Source organism: Fusarium solani (assembly GCF_023522795.1).
Source record: "Fusarium solani strain SB1 chromosome Unknown bctg00000004, whole genome shotgun sequence".
Taxonomy (NCBI): domain Eukaryota; kingdom Fungi; phylum Ascomycota; class Sordariomycetes; order Hypocreales; family Nectriaceae; genus Fusarium; species Fusarium solani.
In genome coordinates, this window is record NW_027072152.1 from 158110 (window position 1) to 175889 (window position 17780).

A 17780-nucleotide genomic window follows, 5' to 3' on the forward strand; every position below is an offset into this window, starting at 1 on the left:
GTCAGATAAAAGTAGATAATGCTTCAGCCAATCTCATTTTTTATTCCATACGCCATGCTTAAGCTCCTAGTAACGACAATGCCTTATAATAACCTCATTAATCATGTCAGCACCAAGTTGGAGGCACTGGCCAGTGTCTGAACATGGTTTCAACTGCTGTTGACCACTCCATCTCAAAGAACATAGCTAACTGATCTATTTCCTCTTTCGTCGGCGTCTTGTCTCCCCACATCTCAGGCTTGGCCGATTCAATAGCTGCGAAGAACGGTATAAGCCCATCCTCTTTGATCTTGGTAAGGCATAGCCATGCCAAGTTCCAGCTGCGGTTGCTCAGAGGATCATTGATGACACGAACATATGAGGTCGTAATAATCTCGCCACTAAATGGGAAGTTGGGTGTTAGCCCGTGGAGGTCGACGAGAAGTTGATGACTGTCCACATAGTTGGCCCAAGCGGCCGTCATTGGCACTTGAAAGGCGCGGGCATCGGACTCTGATTTGCAGAATGCGGCGATTCTCTCTATGCGGACGAGCTCGTTGAGCGTTCTGATGCGATGGGTCATGAGAGAGTCGATCAGGTCGGGAATTGGTGGCTACACGGATCAGAATTCATTCAGATGCAGAATGGTGTACTACTGGAGAAACTCACTGATGAACGGCTGTGCGTGCTGGGATAGGAAGAGGATAGTAGCGACATGGTAAGAGCAGAGATGGTACAACACCGGTAGCAATCAAGTCCTTGCTCCGTAGACGTATGGGGTATGCTAGACGGGGTATAGAGCACGACGCTAAGCCCAAGAGATGCCGGGTTGCAGACAGGGTAGGAGACTGACGAAGAAAACGATGTGCTTGATATGTCAGAACGCGGATGTGGTAAAGGTGGATGACAGAAGCGGTAGATATAGAAATAGCAACTTAGTCAGGGAGGAGGCGAGGATGATTGACGGAGATGAAAGCCTTCTGGAACAGAACTTAAGCATAAATAATGCGAGAATCCAGGACCGAGAACTCTTGATGACGAGTGGGTACGTTCTCGGTCAAACAATGCCCAAAATAAGGCGAGCCATGGCTTTACGAGTTAGTCCCAGGGCCGCCAAGCCTTACAAGAGTCACGGAAGTGGAGCTAGAGTTGTTCATTGACATGCAAAAGTGCTGGGGGAAGAATGGTGCCGTGGGTGGCAAGTGGCCCGAACGGCTCCGGTGTGGTTTAGCATCACACGATTTAAGCGGGCAAGGCTGAGCTTTGGGCAATTTTTGGTGGGTTACTCTAGTTAGGAGTTGTTTCGGCATGCCCGGGTCTCTTTAACAAGGTGGTGTTAAATCGGTTAAGGATGAGGAATGGTAACACTAACGGAGCATTAGTATGCACATCAGCAATCGGTAAGAAGCACGGCATTTGTAGTTGTTGACACTTGAGAGCTAAATCATCCGCAGACTGTGTTCGGTCAACAACAATGCCACTCTTCGTTCTCGCAACGCCAAGACCCCGAGGCCGTCGTTGGTTGTCCGGCTCCGAGACTAATAAAAGTTAATGTCTATGCTCCCGGACACCGAGAAGCTGCGAGTACCGAATCATCCAATCAGCTCTAGTTTAGACGTCACCCCTGACCCACTTCACGTGAGCCCCTTTCAAGGACTTTTAACCACCGGATTCGCAGTTTCTCGGGTTCCGGAAGATGCTCAGCCATCATCCTGACCTGAATGCGCAGCACTTGAGCCGCAGCCATGGACATCGACGAATCATGCGTAGACTCTGATTTTGAGCCGCAGGATCAAACAGCCCAGCGGCCATTAGCGTCTTCGCGAAACAGCCACCGGCTTGCAGTCAGCTCAGCCGGATCTCCCAACATGAAGAACACTGAACACTAACCAACATTTGTAACAGTGTACCATTTGCAGAGAAAAAAAGGTACAGAATCTTTATGGTAATAATCGATATTTCAGCTACCTAACTATTGACCTTCTCAGATCGCCTGCGATCGACTTGACCCTTGCTCAAATTGCATCAAAAAGGGTTGGAATTGCGAGTTTCCATCGCGTCAAAGATCTGCCGTTAAGGGACAGCGCATTCATATCACCTCTGTGTAGTAAGCATTGACCTGTATCCATGGTTATTGTGGCAGAGCCTCTCTCCTAATTGCAACGACTTCAGCGAGAACAAGATCAGCAATATCGAGAAGCAACTGCAGCATGTAATTGGCATCCTGGAGCCATATGTTTCAGCCTCGTCAGCCAGCGCAGCATCAGCCTCTGAGTCGCCCAGACGCAAGAGACCCTGCATAGTCAACGAAGGAGAGAGATCTCAAGCCGCGCCCCGTTTTAATGCGGCATTTCCCCTTACACCATCAACAAACACTTCGTCAACACCTTTGTCTGCTTTTGAGGGCGACTCGTCACTAGCTGCTCATACAGCCATGGCCAACAGCTTACTCGAGACAGCAGTGAGCACGTCATCCTTGCAGCCTCGGATGGCTGAGGGGATGGAGACCTTGCGTCAGCTGATCAGCGTCAATGGTGAAATACCCGATGCTTATGGGATGGCATCTTCACACAACCCAAGACTCGGTTCGATGCCCATGTTACCCCAGGGCGACATGTCAATGCCTCCCATTCAGGCTGTCTTGACGGTCCTAGACTTGATGAAAAGTTAGCGTCACTTTGCTGTTCTGACTCTTTAAATGCATAAGCTAACGTAGATTGATCTAGGTAACCCTCGTTTTGAGTCGATGGGCTTCCACATGTTCTTGTCAGCCACAAAGTTCATGGGATATTTAAACAGGGTGTATACGCCAGGAGAAGTGCCAACACTTGCCGATTTTATCATCGTAAATGGAGCGCTTATCGATGTCTTCCTGCGAAGCATTCTGCTCACCGACGACATCGACATACGAAGGGACTTTCAGCAGCACATGAACCTTTGCGAGGGAAACCTCGAGACTGCGTTGGCCAGACTTCCGGTTCACATGCCGCATACGATAGATCATATCACAGCTCTAACCTTTTCTGTGAGTGCCTCAAGTCTTGACTGCCCGGGACTACTCTGACGCACTAGCTATCAGGTATATCACGCAATTAGATCATCCCAGACCTCCCTTGCCTGGAGTTTAGTGACTACGGCCATACATATGAGTATTACTGCCGGTTTTCACCGTGCATCATCGGCCAAGAATGAGTCCAGGCAAGAGACTAATCAGAAAGCGTGGCTCTTTTGGTCACTTTACAGTGTCGAGAAGGGCCTCTCCTTACGACTTGGTCGACCCTCATCCATCTTGGATTACGACATCACAGTACCACTACCGCAACACGACGATCCGGAAATCACCGCATACACGTCAACCTTCACTCGGTGGATTAGGTTGTCCATAGTACAGGGCAAGATCTACAAGATGCTGTATAGCCCTGCAGCACTAGCTGAGACCCCGGAGAGAAGAGCAACCTGGGCTCGTTCACTTGTCGAGGAGACAAAAAAGATTTACAAGGAAGTAGACAAAACAAGCGTGAGTCAATTTGAACGGCGCTTAATAACACTGTGGGGAACAATGATCTGACTTGAAATAGACTCCAACGAGCAACAACAGGTGGAAGACAGCGTCAGGAAACGAGACGGAGCTTTCCTTCTTCTCCGAAAATGTCCTGTTCTATTCCACTTTGACTCTGATACTGAAGTCCCTTCCTCCAGACGAGGGCTCGACACATCACTTTGCATCAGAGTGTATCACGACTGCGAGAGTTGCTCTTGAGAAGCATCAAGAATATTGCAAGGCTCTAGGGCCCGATAGTGGTAGACACATCGACGTCTATGTCAATTGGTGAGATCTTTTCTTCTTCCTATACTGCATCTGATACTTGTTTACTGAATGTTTCCAAGGACGATTTTGTATAACCCGTTCGTCCCTTTTATCGCCATATTCTGCCACGTGATAGAATCAGGAGACGTGCAAGATCTCAACCGGCTACAAGCATTCGTTGCCTCTCTAGAATCTGCACGCATGTATTCGCAGGCCACAGCAAGCATCCACCGCCAGTTTCAAGCCCTTTACAATATCGCGCAGCAATTCACAGAGATACGCACCTCGAACGAGCTTCTCAACGACGAGGCTATCACCGAGTTTGACGAGTATATCCAGGCATTGGGAATTTTCCCATCCCGAATGACATATAATGATAGTCTTGGGCTTCTGCCCAGCGCTGAAGCGGATGATATGGAACTCAATGGCTGGGGCTGGTCTCAGGGTAGATAAAACTGATTTGTTGTATTTAATTGTCCTGTTTAGTTGGCTGGCCGATAACAACGGATTCTCCCATCATGGCTTGATTATGGCTTTAGACTGATGAATAGATGAGAGATCCTGAATAATCCAGACAGGGGAAATCAAGTTCATACCACATTTCGAACAGGAGGGGTCTTATTTTATACACCATTGGAGCCTACCACCAATCATGCTTCGACCCAGCCAGTTAGTTGCATACTTGATTCGCGCGATGTGGTCTCACTCTGCTGTTTCGTCCAATCAATAATAGGATATAATCAAAAGCACTCAATCCCTCTTACGACCTAGGATACTTTCTTCATCCCCGCTTGTGAGGTAAATCTGGAAAAAGGAAATATGTCGGCACGAGGGGCAAAGAGACATAAATTAACAATGACGGAAAATAGAAATAAAATCTCAAGAAAGTTACAAGCCAAGTAAACCAGAAACGAGATACTCAAAGAAAAGAAAAGAATGGTGATCGTCCACATAATCGCCCCATCTCCGAAGTCACCGCCACTCAAAAGACACATCAGATGACGACTTGCGCACCTTGCTCAACAAGATATCGCGCAATCTCGAGATGGCCAGGTGTCTCCCCCTGAGAAGCAAGAAGCAGCGGAGTGCAACCCCTTTTCTCTTCTGCGTGGACATCTTGTGGGTCCTGTTCTACCAACAACTTCAGGGCTTCGAGATGCCCATTTTGCGCCGCCTGGTGTATTGGTCGTCTCAGACATGATTTTTTTGCAAAGGATCTCGCATTATACTCCAAAAGCTTCTGGATAACCTGCACGTGTCCTTGCTGGGAAGCTATGTACAGAGCAGAAGCGCCGTCTTTTTCTTCGGCGTCGACATCAGCGCCGTTCCTCAGGAGAAGGTCAATGATTTCGGTATAATTTTCCTGTGCCGCAATCGAAATAGGAGGCCATTGGTCTTGGTCTCGAGCATTAACGTCTGCTTTGTTCTGGACGAGGAGGCCGACCATATCAAGATACCCATTCTGGGCAGCTTGATGAATCGGGAAGCGCATTGACGGATGGACAGAGAAATTGACATCGGCCCCCTTTCGAATGAGAAGCTTGGCAATTTCACAATGTCCTTGCTGAGCTGCAAGCCAGAGTGGCGAAGGAGTTTCGTCATCGTAGCAGTCCTTGTGCGGGTCAACTTTCGCACCGGCTTCCATCAGCATCCTGACCACCTCGAGGTGACCGTTCTGTGCGGCCTGGTGAATGGGTCGACGGTTTCCATCCGTAGAAGTGACTTCCTTGTCAGCTCCAACGTCTATCAGGATCTGCACGATGTCATGGTATCCCTGTTGGGCAGCGCTCCACAGCGGTGTTATGTTGTCCTCATCGACTGGGTCGGCCACGGCTCCTTGTGACAACAGTAGCTTCACAACTTCAGTATGTCCACGCTGTGCAGCCTGATGAATGGGCGTGCGCAATGACTCCTTGTCGCCTGCGTTGACATCTACCCCATCGTAAGTAAGCAGCAATTTGACGACTTCAAGGTGACCCTGCCCGGCGGCAAGCCAAATTGCTGTTACACCATCCGACCCAGCAACTCCCGCACACGAAGGATTGGTCTGGAGCAAAAGCTTCACCATGTCGAGGTATCCGGATTGAGCTGCTAGGTGGATGGGTTGTCGAATCCTGGTGCCAGTGGTAGGAGGAGTCCTCAACGCAACCGATCCTCCTTGATTCTGCGGAATTCCAAGATTGATCGGCTGAAATGAGTCTATCGGGTAGAACATATTGACAGGGTCGGTGTAGTCTACCTCGTCCATGGCCGTGTCGGTGAAGTCTAGATTGTTCGCCGAGTCGTTATCTAGATTTCCACCCCACAGCGGTTGGGCGGTGGGGGCTAGAATGCCAGGCGATATGTCCATAGTAGGATCTAGGGAGTATTAGCGACTTGTGTTCAACGTATCTGAATGTACAAATACCTCGGCCTGAATCCCCTCCGTCAACTCGGTTCCCGTTCAACCTTCCTCTCTTCTTGTACTTGGAAAAGCCCCACTCGCCGAGCTTAACTTTGTACCGCTGTTCACTTTGTAACCATGGTGAATTAGTTGGCTAACGATGGCCTCCAAAGCGCTTTACTTACCTAGCTTTAAAACCTTGACCCTCCATAATCTTCATCACATCTTTGAGGGTGTTGTTCTGTGTGATGTAAAGGTCCTCGACAGTGGCTTTGTGCTTAGCCCACTCATGTTTCGACGGGCCAGGCGCCCTTTCGGCTTGGGCCAGACACATATTAGGTCTTGATCAATCGACCTTCAAGTATTGGGAGGAGGAGGCCTTAATGAACAAAAGGGAAAAAAGAAGGCGTGGCTCTGGGGTTGAATGATGGAGTAGGAGTGCCGTCCTTTATATTGATTCCAGAACAAACCAGTAGGGCACGTTGACAGGCTTGAACTTGACGTGTTCGAGTTTTTGGCATGTTCGAACTTTTGCATACCTAGGTAGGTAGGTATTAAAACTTTCAAAGTTTGAAACTTTTGGGCATCCTGCCGTTACGTCGCCACGCCAGCATCCGTGGCCATCTACAGGCAGAACCAATCGCTCGCTGCCTTTCAAGCTTGGGCCGAACGAGCAAGGCAAGGTGGCTGCCTTGTGGCAACTGGATCGGTGCGCAAGCAGGCAAGGCATCTCCCGTGGAGAAATTTCCATTGTGGCCGGGTGTACTGACCGATGTCAAGCCAGACGTGCGTTGGAAAGTTTCGCAGGCAACCTCATATGGGTCCTTACTTTGTGCACTTGGTCTCAAAATGCATATCAGCCACTGTTCTTTTCTCGCGCGAAAGATCAGACTTTTCTCAAACTTTCCAAACCTTTGTAGCTACAGTTGATGCGGACAGCGATGGCTTGAAACGGCCCAGGCAGGCCTCCCCTGACGTCGGCCCACCGTTCCATATTTGGGGTGTTACCATGTTCTCGGTGTATCTGTTTCTTTTTTTCTTAGATGGGACTCGGGTTCCCTTCGCGGATACATAGATTTGTGGCTCGCGTCCTCCGGAAGCTCCTGAATGACGTGTTGCTTGGATAGAAACCTGGGTCACAACTTGAAATGTCACATGGGGCTACGGTGGTATAGCAGCTCAATATTCTAGTAGCTTTACGAACGGAAGTTTGAGTACCAAAGACTTTTCTATATTTCTAGAAATTATTCGTATATGGAAATAGTAAATAGCTCAAGATTGGCAATGGACATATCTTTGCAATATTCTAAACCCCCTTGGGCATGTTTGAAGCTCAGGGTCTAGCAAAACAAGTTCAAATCTCATGAGGAAAGTTTCGATCTTGTGGCTCAGTTAACCCATCAAGGACCGGGCTTCAACTATAATAAAGAACACATTGGAGGAAAGTTTCAATACAAGATGGAAGAATTTCTTACCTTCAGCATCCATCTGGATTCTTTGTCTCCGGGCACGGAGGTTAGGGGAGGGGGACTGCTCATCCTGCTCAGTCACTCAGGCAGCGCTCGGGAACAACTCAGGTTAAAGAAGTAACAACTACAGCTCACGCACGACACAGAAAGTTCACGACGTCAAGATTCATATTTGCAACTGACTAATATGGAAACTAAGCCCCTAGCTTTATGTCACAGAACTCGTAGGTAGTGAGGTGGGCAAGTTGATACAACGGACTTCAATTAGCTCTAAGAGTAAATAATACACAAAGTGAGAAAGATGAAACTAGAAAGGATGTGGAGCCTGCATGATTATAGGCACCGGTAAATGTATCCAACTCCTTAACAAGAAGCTCCAGTAGGGACTCCCTTGCACTTGTCAGACTTCTTGCCACCAGTGACACTGTTACCAGTCCAGGTCCAGTTCTTGCAGCTGGCGCAGAGAATGTAAACGTCGGTGCCGCTCGACTTGACAGTGCCGACGACCTTGTTGATGGTGACATCAGTGATGGGAACACCGGCACTGGGAGTACCCTTGGGAGAGCCGTTGTCATAATCCTGCTCAATGACGATACCGTACTTGGCAATGTTTTGGAGGGTGATCGTGTCATACTTGACATCAGAAACAGAGCCGGTCGCTCCGTAAACAGTCTTGATGCGGACACCGTTGTCAGAGTTGGCAATGACCGAGTTGAGGATGCGGACAGTCTTGACAACATTGTCGGAGCGGCCACCAACGGATCCAATAGACAGACCATGGCCACCGCTGCAGTTTCCTCCAGTGAAGGTAATGTTGGTGCCAGAGTTGATGGCGAGGCAGTCGTCCTGGTTCTTGACAACAGCACCAGAGATGTAAACACCGTTGGATGATCCGACGTCAAAGGCATCAGTGTTGTGGCCACCCTGGGTGTCGCCCAGAGAGTTGTCCAGGTGAACACCGTAGACGCCAAGGTTGGTGACACCGTTGATGCTGAAGGCCTGAACAGGGGTGTTCAGGACGTTGAGGTTCTTGATGTTGGAGTTCTTGAGAGAGTGGGCGCTGAAGAACTTGGGCTTGGTCTTGCCGCCGTTGCTTCCCTTGGTATCCCACCAGCGCTGGCCCTGGCAGTCGATGGAGTGGCCAGAGGCTCCCTCAATAAGAAGGTTGTTTCCGGTAAAGGCAATGAGAGGGCCCTCCCATTCCTTGTAACCAAAGGTGGTCTTGCCCTGGAAGATGACCTAAAGGAATCCTGTTAGCAGAGAAGGGCATTAGCTAGGGGATAATCACGAACATGAGTGCCATCCTTGAGCTTGGTCAAGTCCAGAGTAGTTCCCGCAGGGACAGCGATGTTGTTGAGAATGATGGTCGAGCAGCTGCCCTTGCCGGCGATAGCAGAGGCAGCATCAGTGAAAGTGCATCCAGCGCGAGCTTCCAAAGAGGTAGGGAGGGCAAGAGCCGAGGCGGCAAAGCCAGCGAGCATGAACAAAGAGGAAATCATTGTGGATAGCTAGCTATCGAGTATAAATGAATGAATATACAAAGAATGAATGATTGAAGTAAGTGTTGAGAAGGAATGTATGAGCTGTGAAGTTGGATGACTATGTGAAGTGAGCGAAGGCTTGGCACTTTATAGACAACAGAAGCCATGAAACAAACATTCGAGACCGTATAGAAGACTCACAGCATATGCCGTTCTGCCGGAATTGTCACTCGTGTCGAACTGTTTCGCCGGGGTACACGTCTGGAATAGGAAACGTCGGGCCGTTCGGCATCAGCCCGGTGATGGTCAAGCCGTTGTCAAGGATCCACCCTTGCCCTGAATTTCGGCACCAGCAACACAAGCTTTCAGCTCAAGCTCGGTTCAACTCCACCGTTATTGGTGGCCCATATTTTTCCATAGTCCTGGTGAGTTTCAAGATTGGCCCAGGCATTCAAAATCCACGGGAAACCGGCACAACGACATTGAATATGTGCTCTAGATTGGTCTATCTCTCCATTTAACCGTCTTGTAAATGAGACCGCTCAGTAATCACGATCGTGGTGCTCGTACGGGTTAGACTTTAGGAACCTCCTTTTGAAAGGGGCCCCTTAATCGTTAATCTGTTACTCCGTTCGTGAGGCGGTCAAGCACCACGCGTCGTCTTTGCCACAAGTCCCGAACATGATTTCAGTTGCGAATGAACTTGCAGCCTGTTGCCGAATACATAATCACCAATTCGTAGCAATACTTTGTGTCGGCTCTCGTAGCGTCTACAAGCAACGCCTCTGAACGCCCGACGCCCGACGGACCTGCGACCAGGCGCACCTAAAATACTCTAAATATGAAGCTTCTTTTAGTGAATCTTGGTTCAAAGTCTTAGTGCCACTCTATTTGCACAGCGCTCTTAACCCAAATGCGTCAGCAACGAGATAGCATGCTGTCTCACACTTGCTCACCGCAAGGAAGGTGACGACAAGCCATGGATCCAAGATCAATCCCACAAAATCCATGTGCTGGACTAGACCCAATGTCTCCTATTATCGAGTCTTAACCTCGCACTAAGGATCCCGAGGAGGGTTGCACATACAAAGACCGGCAAGGGCAGAGATGATTAGAGGTGATTACAGTCACACAGGGCGTAGAGGCTTGCATTTTTAACTTGGCAGATAGCCAGCTGAGACATAGGCAGTCAAACATATTCGGTTACAGGTTTTTACGTAAGTGCTTAAGCCACTTCACACAGGTTACTATTGCCAAGCTTCACATGCAAAGTCTCGACCGTGACAAATGAGGGCAGCCATCGCCTGCATCCACGTGGTGTCTTTCAAGCTGTCTGTCTGTCTTCTGGCTCAGTTATCCCACCAAGGGTGTCTTTCAGGTATAATTTGTAAGGAGTCCCCATCATATTACCCGATGTTGTGGCTTGAGCGTTGCATTTAAAAAGAAGCGACAGGTCGTGAAAGTACGGAAACGTGTGCCACTGTCAGCCAACATAGCCACCACCAGTGCTATGTCCGCATACCTAAACCACACCGCCTTAAGGCAGACCAGAGTTTGAGGGGTGAAAGACTGTTTTTCTGTTACAGATTCAGCCTACCTAGCAGCCACCCTCTTAGATGGGCATCTGGGAAAAGGTTCAGCTGAAAAGAAAGTGGGCGCAAACAAGGCCATGGGCTTACGCCACAATACCAGAAAGACTTGATACCACACTGACAGGTAGCGATGGATGCTTGGCGGTTTTGTGAGATAAAGGGCTTGAGGGAAAGGTTTTGAGGTCTGGATCCTGAAGTCCTCACCTTTATTTCATACCACACTACGAGAAAAACCTTGGACCATATTAGCCATTCAACCGTGCCAATGACACGCCTCAGCTCCGCTGTTACGGTTGGGGTTTGGACGGATTACTCCCGGTCAGGGGCACTCGCAAAGACTCTGACCCTGAGTAATCGAGATGCTGTTGCCCTACTAGCATTTCTAGCGACCCTGGTCAGCATTGTTGGCGTACGGAGCTGGAGAATTACTCGCTTCATTTTGTTTATTATCTGTTTCCCAAAACGTCAAGCCAACTCCAACAATCAGACAAACGACAACACAGACAACAATACAAGGGATAAGACGGCCCCGACCCAAATTCTTCCGTATCAAGTCATTCTTCGAAACTCAGAGACACCCAATGGCGCCGCGCTTAGTTTGCTGGGCTGCCTGTTCTCCAAAGCCGGCAGCGACACCGTTCGCAAGAACCAGCCTCGGATCCGGTCCATTCTCCTGGGTTCTGTCGCCCTCAGCCACGGCATCGTGTTTGTCGCACTTTCTATCCTTACTTCGCAGATCGTGCTCGGTGGGACTGTTGTGTCAAAAGCTACTTCCACCTGCGGCCATTGGATACTTCCGGTGGACGAAAACTCGACTAGAAATCTGGCATACAACGAATGGAGACTCAACTCTACCCTCGATGCAGATAACTATGTTCAAAACTGTTATTTTGGTTCTCAGGGTAGTGGTATCTTCGACTGCGACATGCTGGAAAGCCAGTCGCTCCCGTTTTCCGTCTTCCACAACGCCACCTGCCCATTTCAAAGTCATATTTGCCGTACCGACTCTGCCTTCGCCATGGAAACGCACAACATCAGTCTCGCCCAGCTGGGCATTAACACAAAACTCGCGGATCAGCTCCATTTCAGAAGGCGCACTACATGTGCTCCTATACGAGAAGAGTTGTTTTATGTCAAGACATACACCACCGACGACTTCCCTTGGCTCAAGGAGGGCGAGAACATAACCCACTATGAATTCTATGTCGGATCACCTGCATTTCCCAATGGGATCCTTCCGCATATAGTACCCAACGACCGTCTGGGCTCATCTTATCATCTTACGGCATATTACCTTCCGTTGATCAATGCTACAAATACCACAAGCCAGAACGATTCACTATTACTAAGTGATCCGCTTCCTGGGGGGCTGCACGGGCCTAGCATTGTGTTCTTGGAGGGAAGAGGGGTCACATTTTACGAGAAATCTGACGACGCTCTGTGGTCCGTTCATACCAAGGTGAAATACGGCAACGGCACTATTGCTGGTGTTAATCTCGACGAGGCACCAGTTATGTATCAAATGGATAGCAACCTCAACGTCATCGGTTGCGATGAACGGGTCCAGATCTGCCACAAGTCCACCAACCGATGTTTGCCATGGTCAGGCCTAGGGCCGCGATTTAAAGCGATCAACTTGGATGATCGAGCTGCCAACGATGCCGAGACGGTATTAGACATTAATGTCCCGCTAACAATAGTGACTCCACTTCTTTTCAATACAAATATCCCAGAAAGCATTGCTGAGCGCGGTGGTTCTTCAGCTTTGCGAGCCTCGAGAACTTTGCACGGGGAAAACAGTTACTTCTTGAACCAGAACAGTGGAAGACAGAACTCACATATTGGTTCGCCTTGGGGATGGCGCGATTGCAATTGGAAATATACAAGACGATCGAGAAGCATGGTGGTCGTAGCCTTGGTGCAATGAACATGTGGGCCGATCTACCCAATGGTTCGATACAGGACATATTATGTGGGAGGATCAAGTTCAGGTCTCCAAACCACACATCTCTGAGTTTTGTTGGAGTTGTAGCAGTTGTGGTGGTTTCCTCAGTGCTCATTCTTTTGAGCTTTTTCGAGGTCTTGATTGGTCTGATACCTGCCAAGTGGCGTGGGAACCGGGTTCTTCTATGGGCATCATCGGGAAATCTTGCATTGCTCGAAGGCAAGCAGAAGCTGGAAAGTGAGACCTCGGCCGGGGGAGACCAAAGCATAGGTAGTAGAATATTGGCAATGACGGAACTGTGTCGATGTTGTCGAGTCTCGGGATGGCTATACTTGGGGTTGGGTGCGCAGACTAATAATCGAGGGCCAATGTAATTGATGTCTCAAGAATGAATCCATCTTATCGCAGTTTGCCTCGATTCAACCTTTGCACAAGGATTTACTCCGTTTCTGTAAGTGGCAGGTAGTGCAATTTTGCATTAATAGGGGTACCCAGTTGAGGGTACTAACTATTGACCAAAATTAGGTGGTAACGAAGGTACCGTGCACGAGGGCCCCTGGGCCTCCGAAGGGCTGCCTTCCGTGCTCTCTTATCGATAAGGCCGAAAGGGATTGATTGGTTCCATTGGTCAGCGGCTCTCTCCGAACCTGGGTACCTACCCTTGAGGTGAGAAAACATTCCATGAGAATTCCCTATGGTAACACGAAGGACGACGGGATGGTGCAGATCATTTAATAATTAAATGTCTTTATTTCAACTCCATTCGCTATAGGTACTGAAAAGTTTTGTTTTTTAGTCATGGTCTTCCTAACACTTTTTAACAATAAATCAACGTCCATTCGTATACGTTTCTTTGTGGTCAACAGACATCACTTGTTGGAGTGTGAGCGGTCCACAAGCTAACCCAACAATGGTTAGTGTCTCGCACGACTTGAAGAGCCATAAGGCACTAACACTCTTCCACCACATATGGCAACGTCTTTGATAATTCCCTAGCAGCCCGCGCGTACTGTTCAGCCGTTGTCAGCGAGATAAAATATGCGACCTTCGTCTACATGCGACTAACCTCGATAATGCACACGCATAAGTCCAAATGCGACCAGTTCTCCGACGAACTGTACACGTAGCCTATCCCGTTGACCTTGTAGACGCTGACGCTTTGCCCACGATCATCAGATGAAACAAGATGGATAAGGTTGCGTCGTGGCTTGATGGTCGAAACAGGTTTGATCCTACCGCCACGATAATTAAGCTTACTCTCTTGGGCTCAAAGATAAGTCCATGTTGGTTCGCCGAATGCCCAAAATGGCCACGCTTGAGCGCCAACTGGACGAGAATAGCAGTCCTCGACGTCGGTGCTTTGTTGATGGCATGCACCTGACTCCACTAAATTCATTGTTCTAAGCGCTGGCTGGTAATTGGGCCTTGCGGGGAGTTTTGCCTCGCTGACGAGAGGGTCTTTCAGCTGTTTCTGCCGACTGCCAAGAAACAGATGGGGCTGCAGCGCTTACAGGTGGCGGGAGGCTCGGGATCACTGTCTGTTGATCCTGTAAAAGTCGTGCCTGTCTTTGCCATTAGAGTTGTAGATTTAAGGGACGAGTATCAAGAAAGGATTGCCTCCAGTAAATTAACTGGCCAAGTCCGTCTCCGTCGGAGCTCAAGTCTTCTCTCTTGTCTCTCACACTGCCCGTCAAACGCAGCCCCATGCAAAAGATCAGCATGACATTCTTTGTGGAGAGCCGATCCTTTACAGGGGTCCCGAAACAACAAAGCCCCGCGCCTCATGGGCCAATCTGGTTCCTAAACCTCATGTTTTGGTGCGGCCTCCCATGCAGCTATTGAAACGGGCGCCTAATTTGCCTTGGTGAGAATCTTGGCGCGCCAAACCGCATGAATGAGGCGCTTCCACTCCTTTTCGACAAGCATTTATAAGAACAAGCTCAGTTTCCATCTAAAGACTTGCTTCAACAATCCAGACAGCTTTTTCCTTGACGATTTTCTTCCTCCTATTTTCTTTTTCCATTCCTTCTACTCTCCTTTCCACGCACTCGCTTTTGACAAGCGACTTGCTTCAGACTCTCCTTTCAAACTATACCAAACTTTATTCCTTCTCTTTCCCTATTCTCCAGACCAGAACAGACATGTCCCGCTTCATTCTTTTCGGAACTGCTCTTCTGGCTTCTCAGGTTGCCGCCCATGGCTACTTGAACACCTTTACTTTGGATGGTGTCGACTACGCTGGCTATAGCCGCTGGAACCCTTCCCCCGATGCTATTGGATGGAGCTTCTCAACTCCCGATGAGGGACCTGAGATGGACATCTTTAGCCCTGACTTTGTTTGCCGTCGGGAATCTCAGGCCGCCAAGAACTATGGAAAGGTCGCGGCCGGTGGCTCCACCTCCTTCTTTTGGACCTCGGATGATAAGCAGACCAACCCCAACGGCTGGGCTGAGTCGCATCGGGGACCCGTCATCACATACATCGCTCCTTGCAACGGCGACTGCGCTTCTGTGGACAAGACACAGTTGAAGTGGACCAAGATTGCCGAGGAGGGCGTCGTGTCTGGTCCCGCGAACGCCGGGGGCACCTGGGCTACCGATAAGCTTCGCCAGAATGGCGGAGTCAACTCTGCCACTATCCCAGCGTCCATTGCCCCTGGCAAGTACGTCATTAGAAACGAACTCATTGCTCTTCATCGTGCTCATCTGAACGAACCCGAGTTCTACATGCAGTGCGGCAACATCGAAGTGACCGGATCTGGAACAGATGATCTCTCCGGATCGGGTGTGGTTGCCTCGCAGCTTTACAGCACTTCTGATTCGCAAATCTTTGGCTTCTCCATCTATGACAACCAGGGGTCCACTTGGACTATCCCTGGCCCCCCTCTGTACACTGGTGCTCAGGTTGCGGCCCAGGTCAAGCCCGCAGCCAGGTTCCGGGCTGCAGTCCGATTCCGGGCGTAGGTCTATTGGAGGGATGGAGCGTTAACAACTATGAAATACCCGGAGTAGAGGAGTTGATTGGAATCATGATTCTTTCTTTGTATAGCCAGACTATAAAGTTGTCGCAAGCGACGGATGTACAAGATGAATGCTTTGCACAATATATACGGTTGGGGATTTACCACCTTCTCAAATGCCACTCGTGCATCATTAATGCTCTTCCACGTGGCTCTGGACAAAGTCAGCAGGCAATGTTGTCACTACCTGACTCAGGCCTTGGAGCCCATGGAGGCTTGTGACATTTGGCTTGCAACCTTGAGCTCGCGCTGCATCTGAGCAGCCAACTTGACATCGAAACCGTTCTCAAAGACCTTTCTGACTTCCTCCAGAGGGAGCCCCTTGACCTCAGGGTAAAAGAAGACGACAAAGAGCCAACCGAAGAAGCAAATGGCAGCGTAGAAGCCAAAGGCACCGCTTGGGGTCATGCCCTTCATCATGGAAAGGAACGTGGACGCAATGATGATGTTACAGCCCCAGCAAGTGACGGTGTTCATCATAGTACCGAGAGCGCGAACCTCGAGAGGCAACAGTTCGGTTCCGACCCAGCCGATGGTTGCGACACCGCTAGCGAAGAAGGCAACGTAAAGGATGATGGTGACCAGAACCACAATGCCGGCCCAGTTGACCGAATCGGCCTGGAGAACGAGGTCCTTAGAGATAGGGATCCAGTGGAAGGCAACCGCAGCGACGACCATGCTCAGCGCCTGGAAACAAAGTTAGTCTCAAGTATGTTCTCATGCATTTGTCTCGCAAGTCTTACCATGCCAAGTACAGTCACAAGCAAGATGATACGACGGCCAGCCTTGTCGATAACGACCATGTTGACAAACGTGAACAAAAAGTTGGTGGCACCGACAACGATGGCGACAGCGGTGGGCTTGTTGAAACCGACGAGAGAGAACAGGGTCGCGGAGTAGTACATGAGAGTATTGAAGCCACCAAGTTGGGAAACTAGTTTGTTAGCTATAGCTGCCTTGTATACGCCGCATAGAAAGAACTCACTGGCCATGACAGTGCATGCAGAGATGAGGGCTCGAAGATTCGACGGAACACAATGCAGCTGCTTAAACTGCCACCAGAGAGACTTGTCCGACACAACCTGGGACTCAACCTCGACAGTCCACACAAGTCGATCAACCTTGGCCTTCATCTGCTCCTCGGTAGCATCCGGGTAGACCTGGCGCAAGCACTTCTCGGCTTCATCTCGCTTTCCATGAGCAATAAGTTGACGGGGCGATTCAGGGCATCGAGGGAGGAGAGCAGCCAAAATGATGGGCGGGACACCTCCAACGGCAACCATGTATCTCCAGCCATGGGGAACATCGGTAAAGGCGGCACCGAGACCATATGAAACAAGCTGACCCAGAGTAACGCTGAGGTTGTCAAAGGCAATCATGCGACCTCGGTACTTGGCAGGAGCCAGTTCACCGATATAAAGAGGCTAGAACAACCAAGATTAGTCACATTGAACAAGACACAGAAAAAAAGGACGCCTTACAATGATCATGGCAGCCGATCCGACACCCAGGCCAACAATCAAGCGTCCAGCAGTCATTGCCGCAAGATTGAATGCCGCTGCCTGGATGACTGATCCAATGAGAAACAGAGCACAGCCGATATAGATTCCCAGCTTGCGGCCGTACTTGTCAGCAGGCAGACCAGCGATCAAAGCACCGATGAGGGCACCGCCAGAAGTAATAGAGGTGACCAGCTCCTGCTCATGGGAGTCAAGTTCGTGACCCAAGTCATCCCCAAGGGTGACAAGAACAGCAGAAATAACGCCAGTGTCGTAGCCTGTTTTCTTTGTTAGTGATGTTGCAGGCGCAAAGGCTGCATCGCCGAGTTAGGAGATCTCACCGAACAAGAAGCCACCCATGGCAACGGTGAAGGTGATCATCCACACGGATCTTGAGGGCTTAGTGTCTTCGATAGAATCATCGAAATCAACCATGGTGCCCTGTGACTCTTCGACATGCTCAATCTTTTGCGATATCGATTTGCCCATGCCATGGCCCTCTGTCGAGGACTTGTGGTCGTGGGCATCATCAGCCGTGTGGGAAGACATTTTCCGAGTGGTTCAGAGCCAGCAAAGGATAAGACAAAGGGAGAGTCAACGACAAG

At 49.6% G+C, this 17780-nt stretch overlaps 7 protein-coding genes across 7 annotated transcripts; 3 read left to right on the forward strand and 4 right to left on the reverse strand.

Annotated features, from left to right (window-relative positions):
- Nucleotides 1–106: 106 nt before the first annotated feature.
- Nucleotides 107–696, reverse strand: MRS44_007099 (uncharacterized protein; the record flags this gene model as incomplete). The annotated part of the gene is made up of 2 exons (XM_046274062.1): nucleotides 107–592; nucleotides 649–696. The coding sequence occupies 2 exons, from the start codon at nucleotides 694–696 to the stop codon at nucleotides 107–109; spliced, it is 534 nt and encodes a 177-aa protein (XP_046129369.1).
- Nucleotides 697–1724: 1028 nt separating this feature from the next.
- On the forward strand, nucleotides 1725–4240 carry MRS44_007100 (uncharacterized protein; the record flags this gene model as incomplete). The annotated part of the gene is made up of 8 exons (XM_046272934.2): nucleotides 1725–1823; nucleotides 1885–1908; nucleotides 1968–2086; nucleotides 2152–2645; nucleotides 2706–3004; nucleotides 3059–3496; nucleotides 3558–3808; nucleotides 3868–4240. The coding sequence occupies 8 exons, from the start codon at nucleotides 1725–1727 to the stop codon at nucleotides 4238–4240; spliced, it is 2097 nt and encodes a 698-aa protein (XP_046129368.1).
- A 541-nt stretch (nucleotides 4241–4781) lies between these two features.
- Nucleotides 4782–6504, reverse strand: MRS44_007101 (uncharacterized protein; the record flags this gene model as incomplete). The annotated part of the gene is made up of 3 exons (XM_046271244.2): nucleotides 4782–6145; nucleotides 6195–6298; nucleotides 6356–6504. 3 exons carry the CDS (start codon nucleotides 6502–6504, stop codon nucleotides 4782–4784), a joined length of 1617 nt encoding a protein of 538 aa, XP_046129367.2.
- A 1498-nt stretch (nucleotides 6505–8002) lies between these two features.
- On the reverse strand, nucleotides 8003–9138 carry MRS44_007102 (uncharacterized protein; the record flags this gene model as incomplete). Its single annotated transcript, XM_046272235.2, has 2 exons — nucleotides 8003–8878; nucleotides 8932–9138. The coding sequence occupies 2 exons, from the start codon at nucleotides 9136–9138 to the stop codon at nucleotides 8003–8005; spliced, it is 1083 nt and encodes a 360-aa protein (XP_046129366.1).
- A 1839-nt stretch (nucleotides 9139–10977) lies between these two features.
- Nucleotides 10978–12639, forward strand: MRS44_007103 (uncharacterized protein; the record flags this gene model as incomplete). Its single annotated transcript, XM_046274061.2, has 1 exon — nucleotides 10978–12639. One exon carries the CDS (start codon nucleotides 10978–10980, stop codon nucleotides 12637–12639), a length of 1662 nt encoding a protein of 553 aa, XP_046129365.2.
- A 2159-nt stretch (nucleotides 12640–14798) lies between these two features.
- Nucleotides 14799–15620, forward strand: MRS44_007104 (uncharacterized protein; the record flags this gene model as incomplete). Its single annotated transcript, XM_046277058.2, has 1 exon — nucleotides 14799–15620. The coding sequence occupies one exon, from the start codon at nucleotides 14799–14801 to the stop codon at nucleotides 15618–15620; it is 822 nt and encodes a 273-aa protein (XP_046129364.1).
- A 248-nt stretch (nucleotides 15621–15868) lies between these two features.
- On the reverse strand, nucleotides 15869–17724 carry MRS44_007105 (uncharacterized protein; the record flags this gene model as incomplete). Its single annotated transcript, XM_046284231.2, has 5 exons — nucleotides 15869–16363; nucleotides 16420–16610; nucleotides 16662–17100; nucleotides 17158–17453; nucleotides 17517–17724. The coding sequence occupies 5 exons, from the start codon at nucleotides 17722–17724 to the stop codon at nucleotides 15869–15871; spliced, it is 1629 nt and encodes a 542-aa protein (XP_046129363.1).
- Between the last annotated feature and the right edge of the window lie 56 nt (nucleotides 17725–17780).